Source organism: Tinamus guttatus, unplaced genomic scaffold (genome assembly GCF_059628265.1).
Source record: "Tinamus guttatus ecotype Peru unplaced genomic scaffold, ASM5962826v1 Tinamus_guttatus_pri_ptg000455l, whole genome shotgun sequence".
NCBI classification, from domain to species: Eukaryota; Metazoa; Chordata; class Aves; order Tinamiformes; family Tinamidae; genus Tinamus; species Tinamus guttatus.
Window position 1 is genome coordinate 951,638 of NW_028288989.1, and position 22,489 is coordinate 974,126.

Below are 22,489 nucleotides of genomic sequence, written 5' to 3' on the forward strand. Positions count from 1 at the left end.
TGTACAATAAAACAGAATCAAGGGATGTTAAGGATTATGACAGCTGCCAGCTGAAGAAAAACAGTCAAGAAAGAAATACAAAGGCAATAAAAGAACTATGTAAACTTTAAAAGAGAGCTGATTTCTTATCTGTTAGGAAATATCTTTTATGTGAATAAAAGCTTGAACTCTTCAAGCAGGTGAAGCAGCAAAGTAAACACAGTCATGAAAAAATAATATAATAATTCTGTAAATCACTGTGTGGCACCTTAATTACAAAAAATGCTTCACAAAATGTAATCTGAAATATACTGTATATGTCTGATCTTTTATATGCATATTATGGGAGGGCTCCTGGATTTTGGTGAACTTGCAATCATCAGAAATATTTTCTTTTTTTCCTATAGCTCAGAGACTAATAAAAATAAACTAGGAGTAGATTGTGTTTCAGTAAAGTTGTATTTGGTGATGAAGGCAAGAAAAACTCCTATTTCATACAGAACTGTCTGATCCCATACCAGTAGTAAAAACTCTTCTTCATACTAAATCCTGTACATAAGACCTGCAGTTACTTGTCTTGTAAATTACAACAAAAGAAAAATCAAAGACGAGAAATAAATAGAGAGACAGTTCAAGGAAGATAAGAAAAAAAAATGAGTAAGAGAGAAGTGTAAGTCAGGCAAAAAGAGGAAGATATTCTGGACATGTTATCATAAAACAAGAAAATCATCTCTTAATTGGGGAAGAAGGGCAAGCAAGCCAAATAACTCATGGGAGAAGAGAGAGAACGTAAGAGGGTGGCACAAGAGCCAACAACTAGTAAAGGACAAGGCCAAAGCAATTTTTTAAAATCTCTAACTGCACTCAAATAACCCCGGATTTGGTGTACTGGTATAGGCAGTACTTCATAAAACACTAATTATCCTCACTGCTTAATTACATCCGTTCTTTCTTACAGCCTCAGATTCCCCATTCCACTCACATACCTTCTCCTTACAAAATCCCAGAAGAGACTGGTATGTCTACAGCTAAGGGCAATGTGCAAGTGCCCGGCCTTGCAAAGAGAGGCATGCCAGGAGTTCAGGCACCACCAGAATTAAGTAGCATGAGGCAGAGGTTTTTAGTGCCTTAATTTTGAGCTACTGACCGAATATCAGCATACCTACATTAACCTACAAAATACGCGAAAATGACAAAAGTACCTCTGGGTAAAAAAAAAAAACTATATCTAAATAACGGAACTAGAGGTATTTGTAGGAATAGCTCTGGATTAAGAGCTTATTGGATGAAGTAATTTTTTCTTAAACCACTGCCTCCTGTGCAGAGGAACATCCGGCTGAAGAGGCAGACACTTTTCCACGTTCCCTGAGCAAGAGTGACACAATAACTTTCCCCTCTTCCAGAGACAACTGTTGACACCAAAAGCTTGGTGTAAAGTCATATGAAGTCCATGCCGGTTGGTCTCTGCTCTTCCATAGCAGGGTGGAGGCAGGAGTTCCAGCTAGATTACTGCATGTCTGGAGATCTTGGAGAGCCTCAGGGTGCACGTGTGCAGGCACAACAACTCTGCAGCGTGCAAGCAATGATTTCAGCACTCCCAGCAGGCGTCAGGCCTAGCACAGATCAAAGCAGGCCTACCAGCACTACCATGGCTAGTCTCGGTTCCCAGAGAGCATAGTGCATCCTGAATAAACTACATTTATGTTTTATGTACAAAGCAGGTAGTCCGTTCTTCCCAATAGAAATAAGTCAACAGAAGTTATAACGCATCACTTTTTGCTGCTAGCATTCTCCCGTATCACAATAGTATCTCATATCAAAAGTTTTTGTATCTCAATCATGTTAAGGATATCTGGCTCTTTTAGAAGACTCCTTCCCTGTTTCCCCTGAGGATCCCCTCTCTATCAAAGGAGAGATGGGCTATCTGGGAGAAATTAACCCATGTTCTGTCATAGGACAGCTATTTGAATCACACCTTGAGCTCTTTACTGAAGGAGTTCCATGGAGTTAAACCTGAAGGAATATACCACACAAAAATAAGCAGATGTAGAGGTGAGAGTATGTGCTAGGTCTCTTATCACAGGAGTCCTGCAAAGAAAAATCTACTGGTGTATTTGGCTGGCGGATACTTGGTCTTTTTCAGGTCTGAACGACAGTGGAAAATTCTGCTCATTCTACTCATTTCAGAAAATTCTGTATTTCCTCAGAAGAAAAGAATTAAAGTCTATAAGTTCCAAATCTGGATTGCTGTAGATGAGGAAGAGTAACTGATGATTGTTTAAGGATATGTTTCCATGATGGATAAAGCCAGATGATATTCTGCCCTTGTTCCTGGCTGCACATTTCCAACCATGATTGCTCCTTCTCTGTGCAGCACCAACATCATCCAATACAGCACTACGCCTGGCCAAGGATCTAAACTGGCAGGGAAATAACCCAGTAAAAACAGTTTCCTTCTGGTCTACTTTCCAAGATAATAAAATATTTAGCTGGAATTGCAGCCCTTTTGTGGTTATAGCAGCTTTGTGAGGGCTTCTCACACCATCTCCTGTCTGTTCGATGTTGCCTAAATCCTTCTTCAAGACTTGCAATGAGCAGCTTGTCACTGTCTCTTCTTTGCATCAAGGGAATTTTCCCTTTTTTTTTTTTTTTGTAAATAAGGCTCACAGAGTGTTTTTTGAAGTTGTCCTACCAAGTTTATTTTGTATGAAGGAGGTGCAAAGAGGATCATTTTATCCTAAGGAAGGAAAAAGAGATGTGACAAGGTAACAAGGCAGCAGTGATGACTGTGTAATGGAAGAAGCTTAATTATTGATAATTATTAAATGAGTAAAAAGAAAGATAACTGTGCTATTAAGTAATTAGTATAATAAGAGTTATTAAGATAAAATTAGTGAAACTAGCAAAGAATCACTAAAAAAAACTGCTGCAGGATTTAGGTCTTTATTACTTATGTAGCTAATATTTAGTTTATCAAAAAAGGTAATTACTTCCCTGCCTAAGTAATGAAAGCGTAAAACAAGGAACGAGCAGGTATCTTTTATGAGAGGAGAAAAAAAGATCAATACAAGAATATTCAAAAATATGAAGAAAACTACCAAAAGCGATGTCAGTGGTTCTAGTGGTGCGTTAAGTAAGATTAAAAAGGAATGATTTTGTCAGCAACTTAAATGATTTCTTACCACTAGAGAAGTTATTTACCTGCTCTTTGCAAGCAAATACAGTCGAGGCCTTTTCTGAAAGCGGTTGTTAGAAGAAAAGGTGTCAGAATGAAATGGTAAATGAGGCAGAAGCAAATGAAGCAAAGAACAAAAGCACTCATTCGAGTGCTCATGCAGGAACATGAGAATGAAATGGTTGTGCAGCTAACAAAAATATACAATGTCCTATTAAACTGTAGTAGCCTGCTTCTCTTATTGGCTCTAGCCCAATTGCTGTTATGGAACAGCATGTTATTTGCTCGTCGGTTACAACTTTTCTGAATGATTATTAATAAAAACCATTATTTTACTGCACTATTCTACCTAGTTTAAGGCAAGCCTTTCCAGTTAGTATGAAATTTTCTATTTCCTCCTGGAGAAAGAAAAGAAATGAGCCTGTACTTCAGAAAGAATATTGATATGGACTTTCTTTAACAGTGTTTGAGATTTACTAGTAAAAAGCTGAAGGACTATTTGACTGTTCTTGGTGTGCTCGGTTTGAACTGGCAAGCCCTCAGACAGAAACACAGCCCTTGCCCTATGTCATTAATATATCAACTAGTAATTACTTCTTAAAATACACTCGAGTAATTTTTGAGCAATTAAAAAAAGTAAGACTGTTAGATTTTGCACATTCTGCATGAAAACAGAAGTATAGATAACAGACACTTAAAAATAAATAAATTGTAAATAATGCTATGATGTTTTATATCCTTGTGTTTTTCTGAAATATAGTAAAGAACAGAAGTTCATAAGGATTCATTTTAAAAACTGAGATTTCACTGGTTTGACAAAACAGCTTTTAATGCTCACTTTACAAGATCATGACTATCCTTAGGATTTTCTGTATTCTCTTTATATTTTCACTTATATGAAACAGGGAAAAAAGAAGTATAAAGCTTTCCCTCCTCCAATATACCTTCTAAACTGCTAATTGCTAAAAGAAAGGAAACTATTTGAGGCAAGGGATGTATATAGATTGTCATGGCTTAATAACTCCCTCAAATCTGCCCGACATGATCCTAATCCCTTTTGGACCAATGCATTTTTTAACACAATTTACTTCTGTATTGTGGAAAAAAAATGCTGTCTGGTCTTTAAAATTGTTTAGCTAAGTTATCAAGAGATCTAGCTGCTCCCCTATTGTTGCACTGTGAAAAAATAACAAACTATCCTCTAATGATAATTGCAAAAATAGTCAGTAGATTATTTTCTGAGCAAAATAATCAAATCCATTTACTCTTTCCTGTTATGGAAGCTATTTCAAAGCAGCTGTGCTACACCTCCAGCCCTGCTGCCAGCCCTTCTCAACCGAATGACAATAACGCCTCTCCATTACCTTCTTCACTCTGTTAAAGACACTTACACAGTAAATACCTTAACACAACGATTATTCGCGAATTGTGTTTTCCATGAATTTGACTGCATCACTGACGAGTACACCTAAAAAAAGGCCATCCTTTTATACCTCTAACCTCATTCTCTCCTTTGTGAACTGTATAACTTCTTCTGCAATATGGTTCTGTTACAGGACGATACACAGCATTCATCCAGCATTCATCTCCTTACCTTGCAGGAACAGTACACTACTCACCATTTGAGAAGTTAGGCTCTGATACCATAGATTAGTTGCTCTTTTCTGTTACAAAGGGTGCTCAGAAACCTGCATGACAGGTTGCTGGAGCACGTTGCACACAAGGCTTTGTTTCACTACAATTTTCAGAATTAATCAGAAACTTGAAACTCTTTCACAGAGAAAGGCCAGCTCCACTATTCAGTCCTCTCAGTCTTGATCCTGCTGAACACTGCAGCTCTTACCACACACATGGATGTAGATGGTTGCTGAAACACGGCACAACTTCCTCAGGTTTATTATCCCCTACGGGAAAGCCTTACTTCCCAATTTCAGCTTGATACCTAGTCACAGAATGCTTGAGGTTGGAAGGGACCTCTAGAGATCATCTTGTCCAACCCCCTCATTCTATTTATTTTTAAATCACCATCATTATTTGAGATTACCTTACTATTTAATCCTGTGGAAATGTTTTCTTGCCCAGTCTGATATCTGTGTTTCAGTTTCAGCATTTATGTTAACATAACTGACAAATAGGGTGTAGAATCCAGTATCTAGGTATTTAAATTCAAAATAGAGAATTAAGTATCTTCTTTGTATATTCTAGGAAAAAAAGAGACTGGTAAAATCATGCTGTTCTGCTTTAATTACCACAGACTACAGTGATTCTTGCAGTGGGGGAAATCATTTGCTTAAATTCTTTCTTGTGTTGCTAAGATACTAGGTGAACAAAATTAATTTTCAGAAAGTCCTGTGGAGCGCCTACCACTATACGTATTTTACAGCCAGGCAAACTGAGACAGAGAAAGATTCTCATCATTTATCCACAACTTCACATAAATGAATGTAAATCCTGAAATTAGTAGCTGCCAAGATTATGGCTAAGATTATCCTAAGATTATGGTTGATTAATTAGTAGACATATATGCAGCCAGGGCATGGGTTTTATGCTTTTCAGAAATTCTGTATGTGGGCTGTAGTGTTGAGCCATCTTTTAACTATTCACACTGTGTATTAGACAGGAAAAAAAAATAGAATAATGATCTCTAGAGGTACCTTCCAACTTCAACCATTCTGTGATTCTGCGATTTTTGGATCAACAGGTTTATATGGAGCTTCAGAAATTTACTCCCACAGCCAATAATATTAATTGAAAGAGCTATATACTTAAGCAGAGATTCTCTCTTGGGCCACTTTGTACTGCTTGGACAGTAGGGGACTGGGTCCTAGAGCAGCCTCCACAGCCCAGGGCCGCCTCAGTGGCGCTTTGTGCCGGTGCAGAGATTAGCCCATGTGGAACTAATTGCAGGACTGTGGCCCAAGCAAGAAATGGGTCTAGTTCTATTTGCTTATTATCCAGTTGTCAAAATGTACTGCTCATTAAGGCCAGAAACAAAGGGTCCAGATGGATTCTTTATATCGTAGAAATGTGTTTCCCATATAAAAAGAAAATAATCAGTAACACTGCAAGGGAATTTAAAACTTTACGGAAAAGAAGGAAACTCCGAGGCAGACTTTTTTAAATGTAGAGGGGCCCTTTCTCTATGCAGTTTATGATTTATTTTCACTTCAAACCATAAATTATGCAAGATGCAGTTTCACTACATGAGTTCATAGAACATGAATGAGGCTAAGACAAATGCAATCTAATCTCTTCCATACTGTGAGTTCCAAGTGACACTAATCACTCCCGTCCTGTAACATCTGAATTTGCTGTCCTGTACTCAAGCCCTCTGGATTCCTCTAACTTAACCAACTTGCTGCAGCCCCTGACAGCTTGACTGGACAGCCAAAAGTCATGAACATGGGCCTTGGAGCTCTTCTCTTTCATCAGCAGGTGGCAATAAGCTAGTGCAGAAGCCATAATACTTTATATAAGGAGGCAAAAATGTCCTTGATTGGCATGAAGATTTTATCTGCAACCTGAATCTACCAAAGTGAAAACTGATTAAAAACAGAAAAACAGAACGGGTAGAAAGGTGGAATGAGCAGATACCAGGAGCTTTCAGCAAAATGTTCAGTTTGATGAGATCTTTAGGACATACTCAAGTTCTAACAGGTTCCTTAAGTGAGCCTGAGTGCTCTGCTCCCTAACACCGCTGAGGACGTAGCTCCAGCATCAGCTGTAGTAGATCTAAGTCCACGTGGCTCCTAAAAGGGGTCTCGTGAACAGGTCATCTCAGGGAACTGACCCAGCTGCAATTTAACCCAGTAAAATAAATTGTTTTTGAAGCAAGATAAATTCCCTGATCCAACTTTCCTTATAGCCAAAAAATCATAAATGCCAGTACCAGACAGAGGGCAAGAACATGTAACCTGAGTGGGAAAGCAGAGAGAAGATTTCAGCATCCATATGATTAAAGGATGTTCCAGATACAACCGTATGCTCTCTGGCTGAATAGAGAAAATCTGTGTCAGATAGGCACCAAAATACTTAATGCTCAGTAAGTTGTAACTAGTTGTGTCATTTGACCCTACAATTGCCAGCAGTTTGTGTCAATGCATAGTACAAAAATCCAGTAAGTGCTAGCTCAGAAGTTCAGGTTGCCACATAGGTCAGCCTGTCTATATCTTCTGGTGATGCATCCATCTCAATCACCGGTTCTCTGGTTATGTGAGACAAGTGGATTCAGACACCCCTTTCCCCTGCTCCTTCAGGCACCAAAACCCATCACTTAGTCATCCAGTAGCACCTGCGAACCCTGATGAGCTTTGCAAGTGCCTGCATTTCTGGAGGGAGGCATTTCCAAAGCTGCTTGCATCCTCGTGCTGCTGTGTTGCTTAAAGTCTTAACCACAGTGTGATTCTCCACTAAGTCTCTCCTGGTTATCTCATCCCATCTGCAGCATGCCTATAGGATCAGGCCCTCCACACAAAACAGGCATGGACAAGAGTTATGAAGGTCAGAGGCTAGTATCTATATGCATTGCATATATGTTTACATTCTAATTATCAAAAGTCAGCCCTCAGCTGCAGAAGTAGGAGCAGTTTCTTTTTCATTAATGCTCAAGAGGTACCATTTACATTAAACTATATCTTAAAAAATGATAATGCAAGCAATCTTTTGAAACTGTGATACTGAAAAACACACTGCGCTGACTTCAGGAGGACTATACATATAGCTAGCTGATATTTGAGAGAGAATATATCACCGGGGCATAATAAAAACTGCATGTCTCAATCAGCTACCTTAGTCATAAGTACTGCACAAATATTCTTGTTACTTGGTTAGTAATCCTTTAGGAGAGAAAAGTCACAATACTTTTTCCTTCCCCTCAGGTGTAATCCTTGGATTTTCTCTTCGATCATATAAGATGAGTTATCGGGAAGTCAAGTACTTTTCATTTCCAGGAGAGCTACTCATGAGGATGCTGCAAATGCTGGTCCTGCCGCTAATTGTATCCAGTTTAGTCACAGGTAAAAAAAAAAAATTTTTCTTTCTGAAGTTTTCTTTTAAATAATTTGATAAAGAGGCACAGAGTAAATCAAAAAAATGCACACTCTGCATGCTAGAACAAAAATGTAATAACCTACAGTATGAGATATTGCTGCTAATGCTTATTTGGATATACCATCACACAGTCTGAACTAATACACAAAGTATATTTAAAAGTTGTTTTTCCACATTCCAAGCCACTCTAACTATGCAATTTATTGTATGTAGCTACTATGAAGCAGTTCGTACTTTACTTTCTTCTCTTACTTTCTAGACTGGTATCTCCTTCCATGAAATCCTACTGCTATGAAAGATAAGAAATGTCAGAAATATTGTTTTTTTTTTTCATCTGTGTTCCAAGACCTAGCCAAGCTTATTGATCATAGGCAAGAATCTGTCTGTGCCACTGATCTGTGAAACATCTATCTATCTCCTATCCTTTTAGCAGCAGACTGGAAACAGTGTGTGAGTGATAGATACACTTGTGGAGGAGGCTATATCCCATCAGTTCTTGTCTTCTTTTTTCTGGTCAGCAACAAATAATCTTCAAGCACTCTTTATTAAGTTGTTCTTTGAGCTACAGATATAATAATTAATTTAATGTGATTAATGGATGGCTTGCCATTCCACCTCTAGAAAGCTTTATGCAAGACCTTTCAGATTTTTTTATCAACATTACTGATAAGGATGAATGTATTTATCCTATTAATTATATGAAGAAAAGAAGGCAGATATTTTAGTCTGCCAGCAAATCAGCAGTATAGCTAGAAGAAGATCTTAATTAATTTAATCAGAATCACCTAATGTGCAGTCCTAAAATCTACTTAACACACCACGTTTATTGGTAGAGAATCCAGAGTCCATAAGCTATATATATATATATGTATATTTGTATATATAAGTCCATAAAATACATATGTATATATATATTTAATATTAGAATCTACTTTTAGGAACATAAGGGAATACAAGCCCCACCTGCACAGGTACCAATGATAGTATGTATATATATAAGCTGTGAATATCAACAGAAACTATTCACAGTTTAAAAAATTAATTTGCCATCACATCTTTGTTGGTTTCTCTGCACGCATTAATGCACACTGAAACTAGAGAGAAATTTTTAAATCTTGTAGGGGAAATCATGACAGGTTTTCTTCCCAACCAGTCTGCTATAATTCTATTATTCATTACTTCCTGTGCCTCCCATCTCTTTATCATCCTCTTTTCTTTTGCACATACTGAGCCCCCAGCTTGGCTGGTCATTGATAAATAAAACCACTGAAAGTGATTCTGCAAGAAAAATTCTGTGTTCAGTTCCTTGTAAGCTTGTGTCTTTATTTCTTCCTTGGGAGAGCTGAAGGTCAAGACAGGAAATTGAGAAGATAAAACATCCTATGCGAGGATTTGCATTTACCTGCTTTCTGAATGTAAACTTCCTTAATCAGGAAGGGTGATTGTCAGGAAGGGCAGAAAACAATGCAATTCACAAATTACAAATTTCAATCTAAAAAAAATCCTCAAACACAACTGTATTACGTGGTTCTCTTCATGGGATTGTGGAATTGCTAGTAATTCTTCAAAAACCCTTTTCAACACTGAACAAAACCTCATTAGCACACAGATAGTTCAAACAAAAAGATGCTCATAAATATTTGATTGAGAACTGTCATATTCAGGTAAGTATACAGGTATTACTTAGTATGTAAATAAAAAACTATAATCCTTACAAATATACTACTGTATAATTTTATAGACACACTTGGTAGGTATGTTTAACTATATTCATAAGCTAATTCAGAGAATAAGTGTCTCATGCTTCTCAAATCAGTCTTAAAGCCACTCTGTGATGCATCCATGAGCCAAATTTCTTATTTTCTATATTTCTATATTTTGACAGGGATATAACCATAAGACTCCTCCAGGTTACTACATACAGATAAAATTACTTCTTCCCATGGTAAATTATTTGGATAAGTATTTTTGCTCTTGGTAGGCATGTGGCTGTTTCCCAGACATGGTGGTCTAGATTTAGCTTTGCATTTATGTATGTGGTCAAAACAATTGGTGATTAGGATAATATCTGCACATATGGTCTCCAATGTCTTAGGAACAGATTAGTCAATTTTTTTTTTTTTTGCAAATTATCTGGATATCAAAGAAATGTGAACAATAAAAATGAAATCATAATTACAAAAGCTGTGGGCTGTTCTAGAAGTGATAGATAAATTCAGAAAGGGGAGAATTTTTATAGACACACAGTTCTCAGTTCCTCACAGACTCTTCAGAAAATAAACTGTAAATGCTGATGTCAACTTAGCAACATTTCTGTATAGACTGTTTTGATACCCAAAATATTCATGAAACAAACAGCAGAATTTTATTCAGGCCTTTAAGAGCACATACACTTAAATTTAAACTTTTCAAAATTTACTTGCTGTTACTACAAGTGGCTCAAGCAGATCAGCACTTTTATTCCTTCTGTATTCTGTCTTCTGATGTAGATGTTACCAGGCATGTTCTGACATCTCCTTGGGAGAAAAGAGAGGTTATTTGCCTATCTTTCACCATCTTTTGTTGTTTATAGAAAAATATGATTATACAGATATCTGTACACCTCATCTCTTACGGTTTAGGCACAAGTCCAGCTGCATACTCTATGCTCATCTTTATTCTCTGCAAATATGAGAACTCATAAGTCAATATTCTCAATCAGTATCTCTTTACAAAGTCGAAATTCAGTCATAGTGTATGTAGACTAGTGTATAGAGGCAGCATAAATAGCTAAAACATATAAATGAAATTCCCTTTGGTTTTTTTTTTTTGCACCAGATCTAGCCTGAATTGTTAGACAAACACAAGAATGACAATTTTGTCCCATTTCTGATTTGAATTTGCTACAGTTTAAGGAGTTTAAAATACTTTATTTTTTTTATTTCATTATAATTTGAAACATTTAACATAAACAGTTTGTTTGACAGAATTATTTTAAAATATCTGTTGCCCATAAACAGGATACAACATAAATATATATGTATATGTTAACAATTTCACTCATTGTGAAATAGGCAAAGACTGCAAGATTTGCACCAGCATGCATTAACATTTTCTGAGCTAATACAACAGCACCATCACGCAACTGAAATTCCAGCTTTTAAAACTGGCCCGCAAGTGTTGTCAACATGTTTCAGTTAGGAAGGCTATACTTCACTGTATATAAGGCATCACGATGAGGTACCCTTTCCTAGCCAAACTATATGTTTCCTGAAATCAAATTCACTTAAATGATTCATGAGCAGTCTTAAAAGCATAGTTGGAGCATGACAATTTCTCTGAGAGCTATTTGCAAGTACTTTGCACAATCTTAGTCATAGCTCATTTTTACTAACATGCTAGATCTCTTTCCCCCAAATTTCTCAAGCTTGGAATTGGGTTTTACAGGGACCTCTGCTATTAAGTGTAAGTAAATTATGATTAACTTCTTGACATTTCTTTCCAATGTCTTTGTTTGATCATGTACGGTAGTGTATAAAAAGCCCAGTCAAGATGTGTCACCCACTTTTGCTGGGCACTGTCTAAACATGGCAAGAAACCATCCTGTCCTGAAAAATAAACAGAGATGTCCACTGACTTGCCAAAAATGACCCGGCAGGTCAGCAGTAACACAGTCCAGCCCAGAACCCAACCAGGAAGGTGAGTAGACCACACTGGGCACTAGGTAATACTGCTTGTCCACACTGTTAATGGGAATCACAGACCAGGATTGGTGCAAGGTTCTTACAAACCCAAATCGAAAGACTGAACTTTCGGAAATGAGCAAAACAGTTTGGAAGCCTGAGTATGGAAGGATTAGAAAGATACTAATAAGAAAGATACTAATAAGCCCAACTTTAATAAACCCAGAAAAGAAATTAAAAACAACAAAGCAGGTTGATAATCTTGTGTTATTGGTTATCCTAAAAATTCAGTCCACATGAACAAGAGGATGTACTGACAAAAGAAAAAATGCCCTAGGCCAAAATCTTCACCTGCACTGATGTCTATTACCTGCTAATTACAGGAATGAAGTTGGACCACATTCCAACTGTGCAGAGAGAGGGTTTAGGAAAATGACGTGGAGGCTCTGGTTTTATAGTTTATTAGTGTAACTTTTAAGGCTGCTGTGCTTTGAAGGCACTTTTGTTTCCCAAATATCGAAACTATAAGAGTGGATTTCCCAAAGCATGTTAGTATGAGGTTTGTAGTATATTAACTTCTCATTCTAATTACAATCATACATAATCTGACTGTCTTTCATGGACTGCGGAAGGTACAGAAACTTCCCTGACCTGCACGCAACTCTGCAAGATCAGACCACAACCTCAACAGCTGCATGAGTCACAAATGATTTTCCTCTTGGCAGAGTCAGAGACCCCAGATTTTTTCAACATGTGCTTATTATTTACCACTACACAAACTGACAACATCCACAAATTTTCATTCGTGAATACTTTGCAACTCGTCTCATGTACACATGACTCCAGCTATCGTGGTGCTCTTGATTCCAGCTGTCATTGATGTGCAAGGAACAGTGGCACTGGTAAAATCAGTTACTAAGGAACACGATCTGTGCCCTGGCTGGGAGGAAGACAAAAGACATGTAGAGTGACTCAAATGATAAAGCAGAAGTAGAGATCACAATTAAAAGCCAGGTTGCAGTGCTGCATATTACCTGTATAAAAATAGGGCTAATGTTCAAAGAAGCAAGCTGAACTAGTAATAGGCTCTATCACTTCCTTACCTAAGTCAGGAAAAATGTAGCATCTGGATATGAGCAAAGATTCAGCTGGTGAAAAGCCAAGTTTTGCCCAAAGCACCTTTTAGAAGTAAAATGTGGAAAATCAATGCTACGACATGTTGTTTAACCTTAGGCAAATCATGCTACCCTTTTGTACATCTGCTTTCTTTCAGATGTGTTGCTGGCAAAGATTTTTAATAGCTCCTAGGCAGAAAAGAAGATGACTATATGCATTGAAAATGTTAATGGAGATAGGTAGATTAAATTGTCATAGCTCAGCTAAAGTATATAGTATTTTTTGTTTGATTGTTATATCACTGTAGAGATGAAAACAAACTTGAGCAAATAGTTACAGGAGGAATGGTATGAGGTCATCAGAGACACAGTTACTGTAGAAACATTATGCTCAAAGTTACATAGGGCCTGCTTGCACATAGTTATGAGGATATCACCAATAATCAGATATAAATAAATCCAGCTGGTTAAAAGGATCGTGTTTACCACAAAGTTAAAATAAAATCTTCCCAGATTAGCCTACTGAATGATGGACATACTCCATGCTAAATGACAGGATACATTGGTATCACCTCCCTCCCATCCACATAGGAGTGAAAGTAAAGGGCAGAAATTTAAAATTTCTTCTTCCTGACCCCTCACTTCAGGTAACACAAAACAAGAGAAGATTTTTGGTAGATAGAGCTGTGTATTGTTTCTATTGAAAAAAAAAAAAAAAAAACAGACAGGCAAGGAATGGATGCTGTATCTAGGTTTGTGGAAGCAAAAGCCAAACTCCAAGAAGCCTTTCTGTAGTTTCAGCATTCTTCTGTCTACTTGCTTGTCCTGTCTGCTGTGCAACTTATGCTCTCACCTCTACAATGCCCCAGGTACTGTCTGGCTTCAAACAGAAATGTTTATGATGTTCAAATGTTTCAACAGATGGAAAGTCTCTCCTTGATGTCCATGTGTATAAATATGGACCTGATGCATTGGTCTGTTCTGCTGACTCCTAGAATGGCGTCCACCAGGGGAGCAAATACTCAAGCAGAAAAAGGAGGTGCATGGCAATAAACTCTTTTATTCATTTTAGCAAATTCATAACCCAGTGTACTGCTTTTGCAACATCTGTCGTACTCAAAATAGAGCTGGAAGCCAAAAATATTAACAGTCAGTCTTGGTCTTTTATGTTTGAGCTTAAGAAAAGATACAGTTCATATAGTTCACACATGAAAACTGAGAAACAATTAGAGAGTATTTGCACAAGTTAGCTTGTCATGAGAGTAACTCTTCAAATGTTAAATTTGGAAAATTTCCAACTTTCCAAAATTGTCTAATTCTAAAGTGTTCTGAGGAAATTGTTCCAGAAGCCATTCAAATCATATTGGATACAATGCAAAGATATATAATGGCCTAAGTCAACTCTCTCTGTGGACAGTAGAACAGAACTGTCTGATTCCCTGTGATTGAGTCACCTTTCGATTTCCTGGTGCATTTAAGCTGTCTGTGAATCTGCACAGGAAGTTTTCTACTGAAGAACCCCAGAGATGTTTCTCACAGTAGTAAACCAACTCTCAGCAATCAACGCTTAATATCATATGTACGGTTTGAGGCAACTAACCTTTCGGTCTGTCCAATCTTTATCAAAATCCATAGTTACCTTAGGGGTATGTTATTTTTTTTCTTGTAGCTTCCTTTCACACATAAAATATCATTAAAACAAAAGTCACGTTTCTTCTTCAGGCAAACCTTCATTCCCTACCCCAAGGTGCTATACAGCATCTTAACACTAACTGCTGAATTATGTGACACACTTTGTTCTATGCATGTCTACATTTCATGCACACATCACTTCAGAAACTCAAATAAGTAGTTACATACACTGAGTGAATATCTAGACAGCAGTTCTACTTAATTTGAATATCCAAATAATTCTTTTTGCACGAATAAGGGAGCACTCACACTAAGATTGCATGTGTACCAAACCAGAGTTGGCTGTGAAAGAGATTAAGTTTGTAAAGATCCACTGTCATGTAAATAGGACCCTTGGTATGAATAAAAAACAAAATAAAGAAACAAGTGAAGAAATATTGCTCATGTTGACCGAAGCACTGTAATTATTTCTTCTCAAACTAGAGCATCACTATGAACAGTAGACTAGGGCCTACAGCAGCCAAAAATTTATGAACACTTTGCTAAAGAAATATTTTTGCACCATTTCAGAAGGAAGAGGATGAACTTTATACACCATTACTGTAATCACTAGCCACTATTACTGTTTAAAGCACTTGTCTATTAAATCTGGCATAGCATCTCAAATAATCATTATTTAGACAGGCACAGAAAGATGAAGAAAATTGGGACCCTCTTATACTGGTTCCCTCCGCAGTCCTTAAGGGAATGTGGGCAGGATAAGTGTAATATTTCTGTCATGTAAATGTAAAGATTAAAGCTTTTACCAGACGAAAGCAATCCAGGCAGCAGGGCCGCTACATTTTGGAGGCTCAATGAAGGAACCAAAGTAGTCTGGAAGCCATTCAGTGCCTAGAAGCATTCATTTTCAAGTCAACAATTTAAAACACAAAACAGCCATGAGCAGATTCAGCGTGTGTTAGCAATCAATTTGACTGTAATTTCCTGAATATATTTCTTGAATAAGTTTTTTTCACAAAAAAGTGCTCCAGGAAATAATAAACTATAACCTAGCTGAAAGTCAGAAAGCCTTGTGTAAGATGGGGAGGTTAGAAAATAATTATGACGTCATATGTATTTGTTCAAAAACTACACCCTTGTAGGGAACTTCTTATTCAGAAAGTTCTATTTCTCTTAACCTATGAAAATAGTGAGAGAATGGTGCTACAAAATTGATCATATGATACTATTATAACTTGATTTGGAACCATTTCAGAAACAATTTGGTAAGAATACACAGTATGTCCTCACAAGAGCTTGAGAGAATAATTTTAAATGAACCCAGATACCACTAAAAATTAAAGCTCACTGAAAGCAGAGATGAAACTGCTATATAAAACAAATGTTTAATGTACCATATAATAAGAAAACCAAAGCAATATATGCAGCATCCAATGATGAAAAGTAAGTAGTAGTAGAGTTTTCAATGTCTTATTCTCTCCAGGCAGTAGGAGAATGAACAAATAGCCAAGGTCTTCAACAATGAAAGAATAAAAAATACAAAAGAACATCTAAAATCATTTGAGTTTGCTGCTAGGCCTGAATTTAAAGGCTGATTTAAACATCATTGCTAAAACATAGGTGTTTTTTTAGTGCACCTTTTAGTGCACACTTAAACTTTTTTCATAAAGTTACACAATAATGGCTTGTTGCACACAATTAGTCAGTTTGCATTCCCCAAGGAAGTCAAATGAGCTAATAGGTAAAATCTTCCCATCCAAAATGGCTTTGCTCTAATTTTTGAATTTTGTTTGAATGCATAACATCTAAACTTCACTGCACACAAACAAGCCAGGAAACAGTAAAAACTATTTGGAAGAGCAGCCAGTGGTTAAAGCATCTTTCCTGAACACTGAAGGACTGTTTATTTTCATTCCCTTTTCAAATGCAGAAAGATTAAAAGTATCCTTTTTGAGTTTGGTGGGTTTTTTGAGTTAATTCTAATTAATTCTGATGTGGTTACATGAAAACAACATACCTGAAAGCAATAACATAAATTTGATATTATATAAAATCAGCTACAGATGATTGCAAATGGAAGAAAAAGAGACTCCAAATTATTCATTCAAGAGAAAAATGTAAAATGCCCCAAATGCAAAAAAATATATATTCCTCAGCAGTTTGGGCATCAGGACAAAGCAAGCAAGCAATTTATTCATGATATTGAAAACTGAAGCTCTAAAGGATGATGTTTACTGTGCTCAACGATTCTATGACTAAATGACAGACGAAAGACAGTGGTGCCAACTGCAAAGTAATACACTTGGGAAAGATGCACATACTACATCTATACAGTCATGGGCTCTGAATTAGACGTTCATAAACAGGAAGCAGTTCTCAGCATAACTGAACAGAATGGAGAAGGGGACTGGAGATCCAGTGAAATGCAAGGAGGGACTAAATAAACCACAACTCTTGGGCTTGGAGAACTCTGACTTCCAGAACTGATGTGGAAGGTTCACACAAAGACTCACAGAAATCACAATCATTTGTAGACGTTGAAAAGAAATAATTCTTATTTAGTTCATAATATTTTTTCATGGCAAAGGAACTGAGGGGTGCCCAATTAAATAATCAGAGAGATCTTTAACAAGCAAAAGGAAGTACTTTCTCATGCAACACACAACTGAATCACATTGTGCATTGCCACAAGACTGTTGCAGAAGCCAGAAGTTAACATTTTTTAAAAGAAACTAGAGAATTACCAGATACAGCCATCTTTGACTATTTAACCTATTGTAACTAGCAATTCAGGAAGTTCTAGGCCCCACTGATGGCCAAATGCAGGGAGGACAAGCAAGAGCCTGTGAGCGCTGTTCTTGTTCTCTGTCTTACAGTCCTCTGTGCAGAGGGGTTGGACTGACCTTTGGACTAACCCAGTTAATGATTTTCTATAGATTTAAACGTCTATTGTTGCACTCCATAGAATTTCATATCAGATTCGAGATCTTTCTGTAGTTATCCTTAAAAACATCACAGAGCAATTACTCTATGGCTGTGACTCCAGTGAACAGTTTCAATTTCCTGGCATAGCAAACCTTTCTTGAGAGCCAGTTTAAAACCAAGGAAAAACTCTTACAGAATGTGAGAATCACCTCACCTTCAAGAAGCATAAATTGGCTTCACTGACATAAAATCAGACATAAAAACAAAAGAGACATACATGAAGAAAGAAGGAAAAAAAAAACCCTAAACACAATAATATCAGCAAATCTTAATTGCACCACTACTGGGAACTTGACAGATAACAGCAGTAGAAGAGCCATACTGGTGTACAACAAAAAGCAGCATGACAACCTGCTGCCAAGAGAGGAGCTACACCCAGGGATATTTAGGTGCATGGAGGCACTTTTAGCAGCTGTTGTTTTCCTGCTCCTTTCGCTATTTTCCCTGTAGTCTGAACCCCATGATATGCATTCCCATTTCCTGTGTGCAAATCTAGCACAGCTCCATCATATTTGCTTTCTTCTCAGTCTGTTTTTGCTATAAAAGAGGCCACCCAATATGCATAATTGCCACAATCATTCATGAAGACCGAAGCATCCGAACAATCACGAATGTCCCTGAGGGGGCATTCTGAGGACACAGGGAGCACTACTGAGAGTTCTTGCACTGCAGCAAGAGTGACACGTACTTGCCTTTCATCAGTGGTGTTAGATTTGACAAACACAAAATACTCTCCGATCATGCCCTCAGCTACATAGTTTAACATGGAAGGAACAACAGCAGACCAGAACACGTTTGCATAAGCAGAAGGTCATCATCTCCCAGGAACAGGAGACTGCAATGGTCTCCTCTGGTCCTATACTCTTCTTTTTCACCCCTGATTTTCCTTTTTCTGTGTTGGCAGTTGTTGATAGATAATGTATTATTTCCATTTAATTCTAAAAAAGAAAAGAAAATTGTAATGCTGGATCTTTAACAAAACACACAAATGCTGCTGTTGTATACACAGTAGAGGGTCTCTCAGAAGATAAGACAAGCTCATGTGCTAGCTACAAGTTGCTTTCAGTTGTGACCTAGGTCCATTGCATGGTTCTCAACCTTTGGTAGAGAGGTAATGCAGAGTGGGGCACATTTCCTCATTCCTGTGTTAGAGGGTTGTCTCCAGATGAGTACCCAAGAACACAGCAAAACATTTGCTAAAACCTGGAATCTCCCGCACAAAATTGCCAGCTTTTTTTAATCGAGTGGAAAACCTCTCAGGGCATTTTCCAGCTCTGATCAATTTTTCTAGACCCTACCTTAGGTAATCTATTTGAACTATCCCAATGACTCTTTTCCCTATTTATAGAAGATCTTTCTGATTATGCTTTTCAAAATTGATACGAGATAATATTTGATATGTTATATATGTATAATATATACATATTATTAATGCCAGCTATCACAATGATGGTCTATAAAAGGGAAGTAATAACTACTAGAACAAGAAAGATTTGTGAAACAAACTTTTGTCTCATTACTTATGGCCCCATATCATGTGGGAAGTGTAAAGAGCAAATTCTAACATAGCAATTCAGCTGTAATCCTAACACAGGAATTAGGAAAACAGTAGACTTCTCAACTTTCACTTTCTCAAAAGTTTCCAGATCTTAATGTACTTCGTAAAGACTCATCCCTGGAAGCCTAGGAAGTACCTAAGAAAGTTAAGTTCTTTGTCCTCTAGTTGTGAAATAAATTTCAAAAATATTCTGAAAACTCAAAAAGGTCAGACAAAAACAAAGGGAAACACACTTATTTAACAACAAAGTTATTTAAAACAGAAGATTTTAAAGTTATTCTAATATTTGGAGACTGTGATTTGTAACTCCTGAGTGGTTAGACTTATCAATTCTGGTACCATTCTTTAAGATATATTCATCTTCACTACTTCACTGAAGAATTTGAAGGGCATCACCCACATCCCAAATTGTGATAAATACTTCAGACTAAATATGAAAAAACTGACACTTACTTAGATGCTTTAGTTAAGCATGAATACATTTTTTCAGGATCTGGCCCTACTTTGTAATAATTACACAGTTAAACAATTCGTGTTTCTTCAGGTAATTAAACCTTTTCACCCTCTGGCAAATATACCACTAGCTCTTCACTGTTTGTAGATGAAGAAAGCAGAACAGCATAGCACTAGAAGTGCACTATTTGCATTAGGATTAACATGCTGATGTTGGTTTCTTCTTACATAAACAGATCCCTTATTTTCTACATCAATGCAAAGCTAAATACTTTATTCTGTCATTTCACCACCCACTTCTAACTTAGATTTGAATTCTTAGATTGTATCAGGGATTCTCGAGTGAATATAGCTCCTTTTAAGAGCTACAAAAAATAGGTTTGGTCAGAAGTTCACTTAATGAATAGCTATTTCACTAATGAACACATTCTTGCACTGAAAAGCAGCTTTGCCCCATATTTACAATTACAGTATGTCTCAACGCCATAAGCCTTAAAACAAATTAAGTTGCAAGATTTTAGCTTGGCTAATATCTGTCCAGTGCTAAAGAGGTTGTTCAAAGGGTCTGTGTCAGTGAAGAAGATGCAGATTTCAATTCCAAAATAGAATGTTTAAAAATCAGTTAAAAAGTAAACAGGCTTTTTTTTTTTTTTTCTGCAGAACATCAGAGTCCAATAGTAACAGTGATCTAAAAGAAAACCTTCTCTTCCTTCTGTTTTACTTAAAATCAGCTGATATTTTCTTTGGTATCTCAGCCATTTCGCAGAAATTTTTGTCTTTAACCCTGCCTGCCAGCAGATGATGCCCATATGGCAACTGTGTAGCACTTGGGTGTGTAAGCCAAAACCTGTATTTCCCCCTACTTAACAATGTAAGATGCTGGAAAAGAGATGAAAAATATTACTAAAAAGCACTAGCTGCTACTGTCAGGCATTCTGTAGGAAGTTTTCTATCCATTCCCTCCTTCAAGTCTGCAGGGTGGAGAAAGACAAAGCACAAAACGCAAGGCTTTGATGTTGTAAGGCTTTAACCGAATCAGTGACCCCAAGTTCAAAGGCCACTGAAACAAAAGAGAGGAAAAAAGGAAAACAAAAGCCTGTTCACATGAAACTCCAACTCGACACTTTTGTAATGAGCTCTCCGAACAGCCTTAACATTATTACTGAATTATGAAAAAAACCCTAGGGACGATGCCAATTAAAAGAGGAATAGACTAATTGCAGCTGAAGTAATAACTTCTTAGGATTCATAGCCCGTTACCAGAGGAACTTAAGTTCATAAGAGTCAAAATTATCCTAAATATTATTTGAGTGTTATCCTTTAGATTCTTGGGGACTTAGAGTGTAATAAGGATTTAGTCCTATGGTCCGTGAAATAAAAAAAAAGGAAAATTGTCATGAGCATATGCATTGGGATATTCTTATTTATTACTAAGATACTACCTTGCACATTGTTGGTGACATTTTTATAAGACTATTAGCTTATAAGTTTAAAAATTTATACGTATTTTTTTCCAAATAAGGGCCACATCAAATCCCATGCTCTTTAAGAAGACTGCTATAATTTATAGAGGAATTCACAGTTTGTTTCTAGATTCTCTATTAATATAAAATTTGATTTTTGATGAAATATAAAATTTTACATGTGGCTTTTGTCATATTAAATCAAACTCTTTCAGTTCTTTGACAAAATAAATTAAAGATATTCTACACTGTCAAATAAATTATTGTTCTGTACTTTCTAACGCAAACAGTGACCCACTGCATGCAATTTCTTTTGCCATAGGTAGATAAAATTACCTCATATTATTTTTACCAGAACCACAGAAAGACTGAGGCCCAGTGGGTCTCACTAGGTCCTGTACCAAAATCCTTATGAAAAATGAAGGTGAAGTTTGTCTTTTAGGACAAACTTCCCAAACTGAGAGGATATTATGTCCATACTCCTGACCTCACTACCACAGGTAGATACCTGAGCTCATTTTTAATCAGAAAGGGACAAGATAACTACATGTAAAGTCATTACGTTACTTCATGTAATTACAAACAGTACTACAACTCGGTGTAAATTAAAATAATATTTGAAATGTTAGAGGAGATACGTCAGAAAAGAAAGTGTGGTTCAGTCAAGAATAGTCTTGAAAAAAATGTCTGGCATAATGGAAAGGAATGTAATAAACTGAACAGAATATGTAAACATGAGCAGTGTATATGTACCATAGACGAAAAGGAAACATGAGCAACTCAGATGAATTCTTTGGAAGATGCGTGGACACTCCTGCAGCAGATGAATGACCTATTAGCTTGAAGGCAAACTGAGAATTTATTGCTTTTAAACTGACACAGATTCACCACAAAATGCTTTGCCACTGAGCAGGTTTCTAAAAAAGAAATAGGTTAGCGCTGTTTGATTACTAACAACAGACCTATTACAATGCTGCAACACCAAAAAATAACATGCAGAATTACTTAGAGAGTGGGAAGTGAAATTTGACTTGGGTTTACTTGAACTTGAAATTACTCAAACAAAATAAAGTCTTGTTCAATATATTTAAAGGAGTTTTCACATGGTTCTTTTCCAAATTACCTTAATATCGCTGGATTAGCAAAGCAATATTATGTTTCAGGATTGTGAAGAAATTAAAATTCAAAATCAGCCAGCAATCCAATGGCCAAATTTTTATCAGAAACAATAGTAACATACTACCATTAATTCAGATCTTAGCTGAGTTGCATTTGACAGGGCAGAACTTCTCTTGAAATGATGGCTGCTACATGAGCTCTATAAAACAAATTTAATTAGCATCAGATCCTGGTGAACGATCATCCAAATTAAAGAAACTATCATTGCAATTGCTTTTGCTATTGGAATTGTTAGCGAA

General features: G+C 36.8%; 1 protein-coding gene and 1 pseudogene across 1 annotated transcript in view; one reads left to right on the forward strand and one right to left on the reverse strand.

Moving 5' to 3' along the window:
* LOC148593139 (uncharacterized) overlaps positions 1–22,489 on the reverse strand; it is a 268,178-nt pseudogene that overhangs the window by 99,811 nt on the left and 145,878 nt on the right.
* The window catches only part of SLC1A3 (solute carrier family 1 member 3), a 59,024-nt gene that overhangs the window by 10,763 nt on the left and 25,772 nt on the right, over positions 1–22,489 (forward strand). The window contains exon 3 of the mRNA XM_088532106.1: positions 8,032–8,169. Coding sequence (XP_088388232.1) covers positions 8,032–8,169 — 138 coding nt within the window. The remainder of the gene's footprint in view (positions 1–8,031; positions 8,170–22,489) is intronic.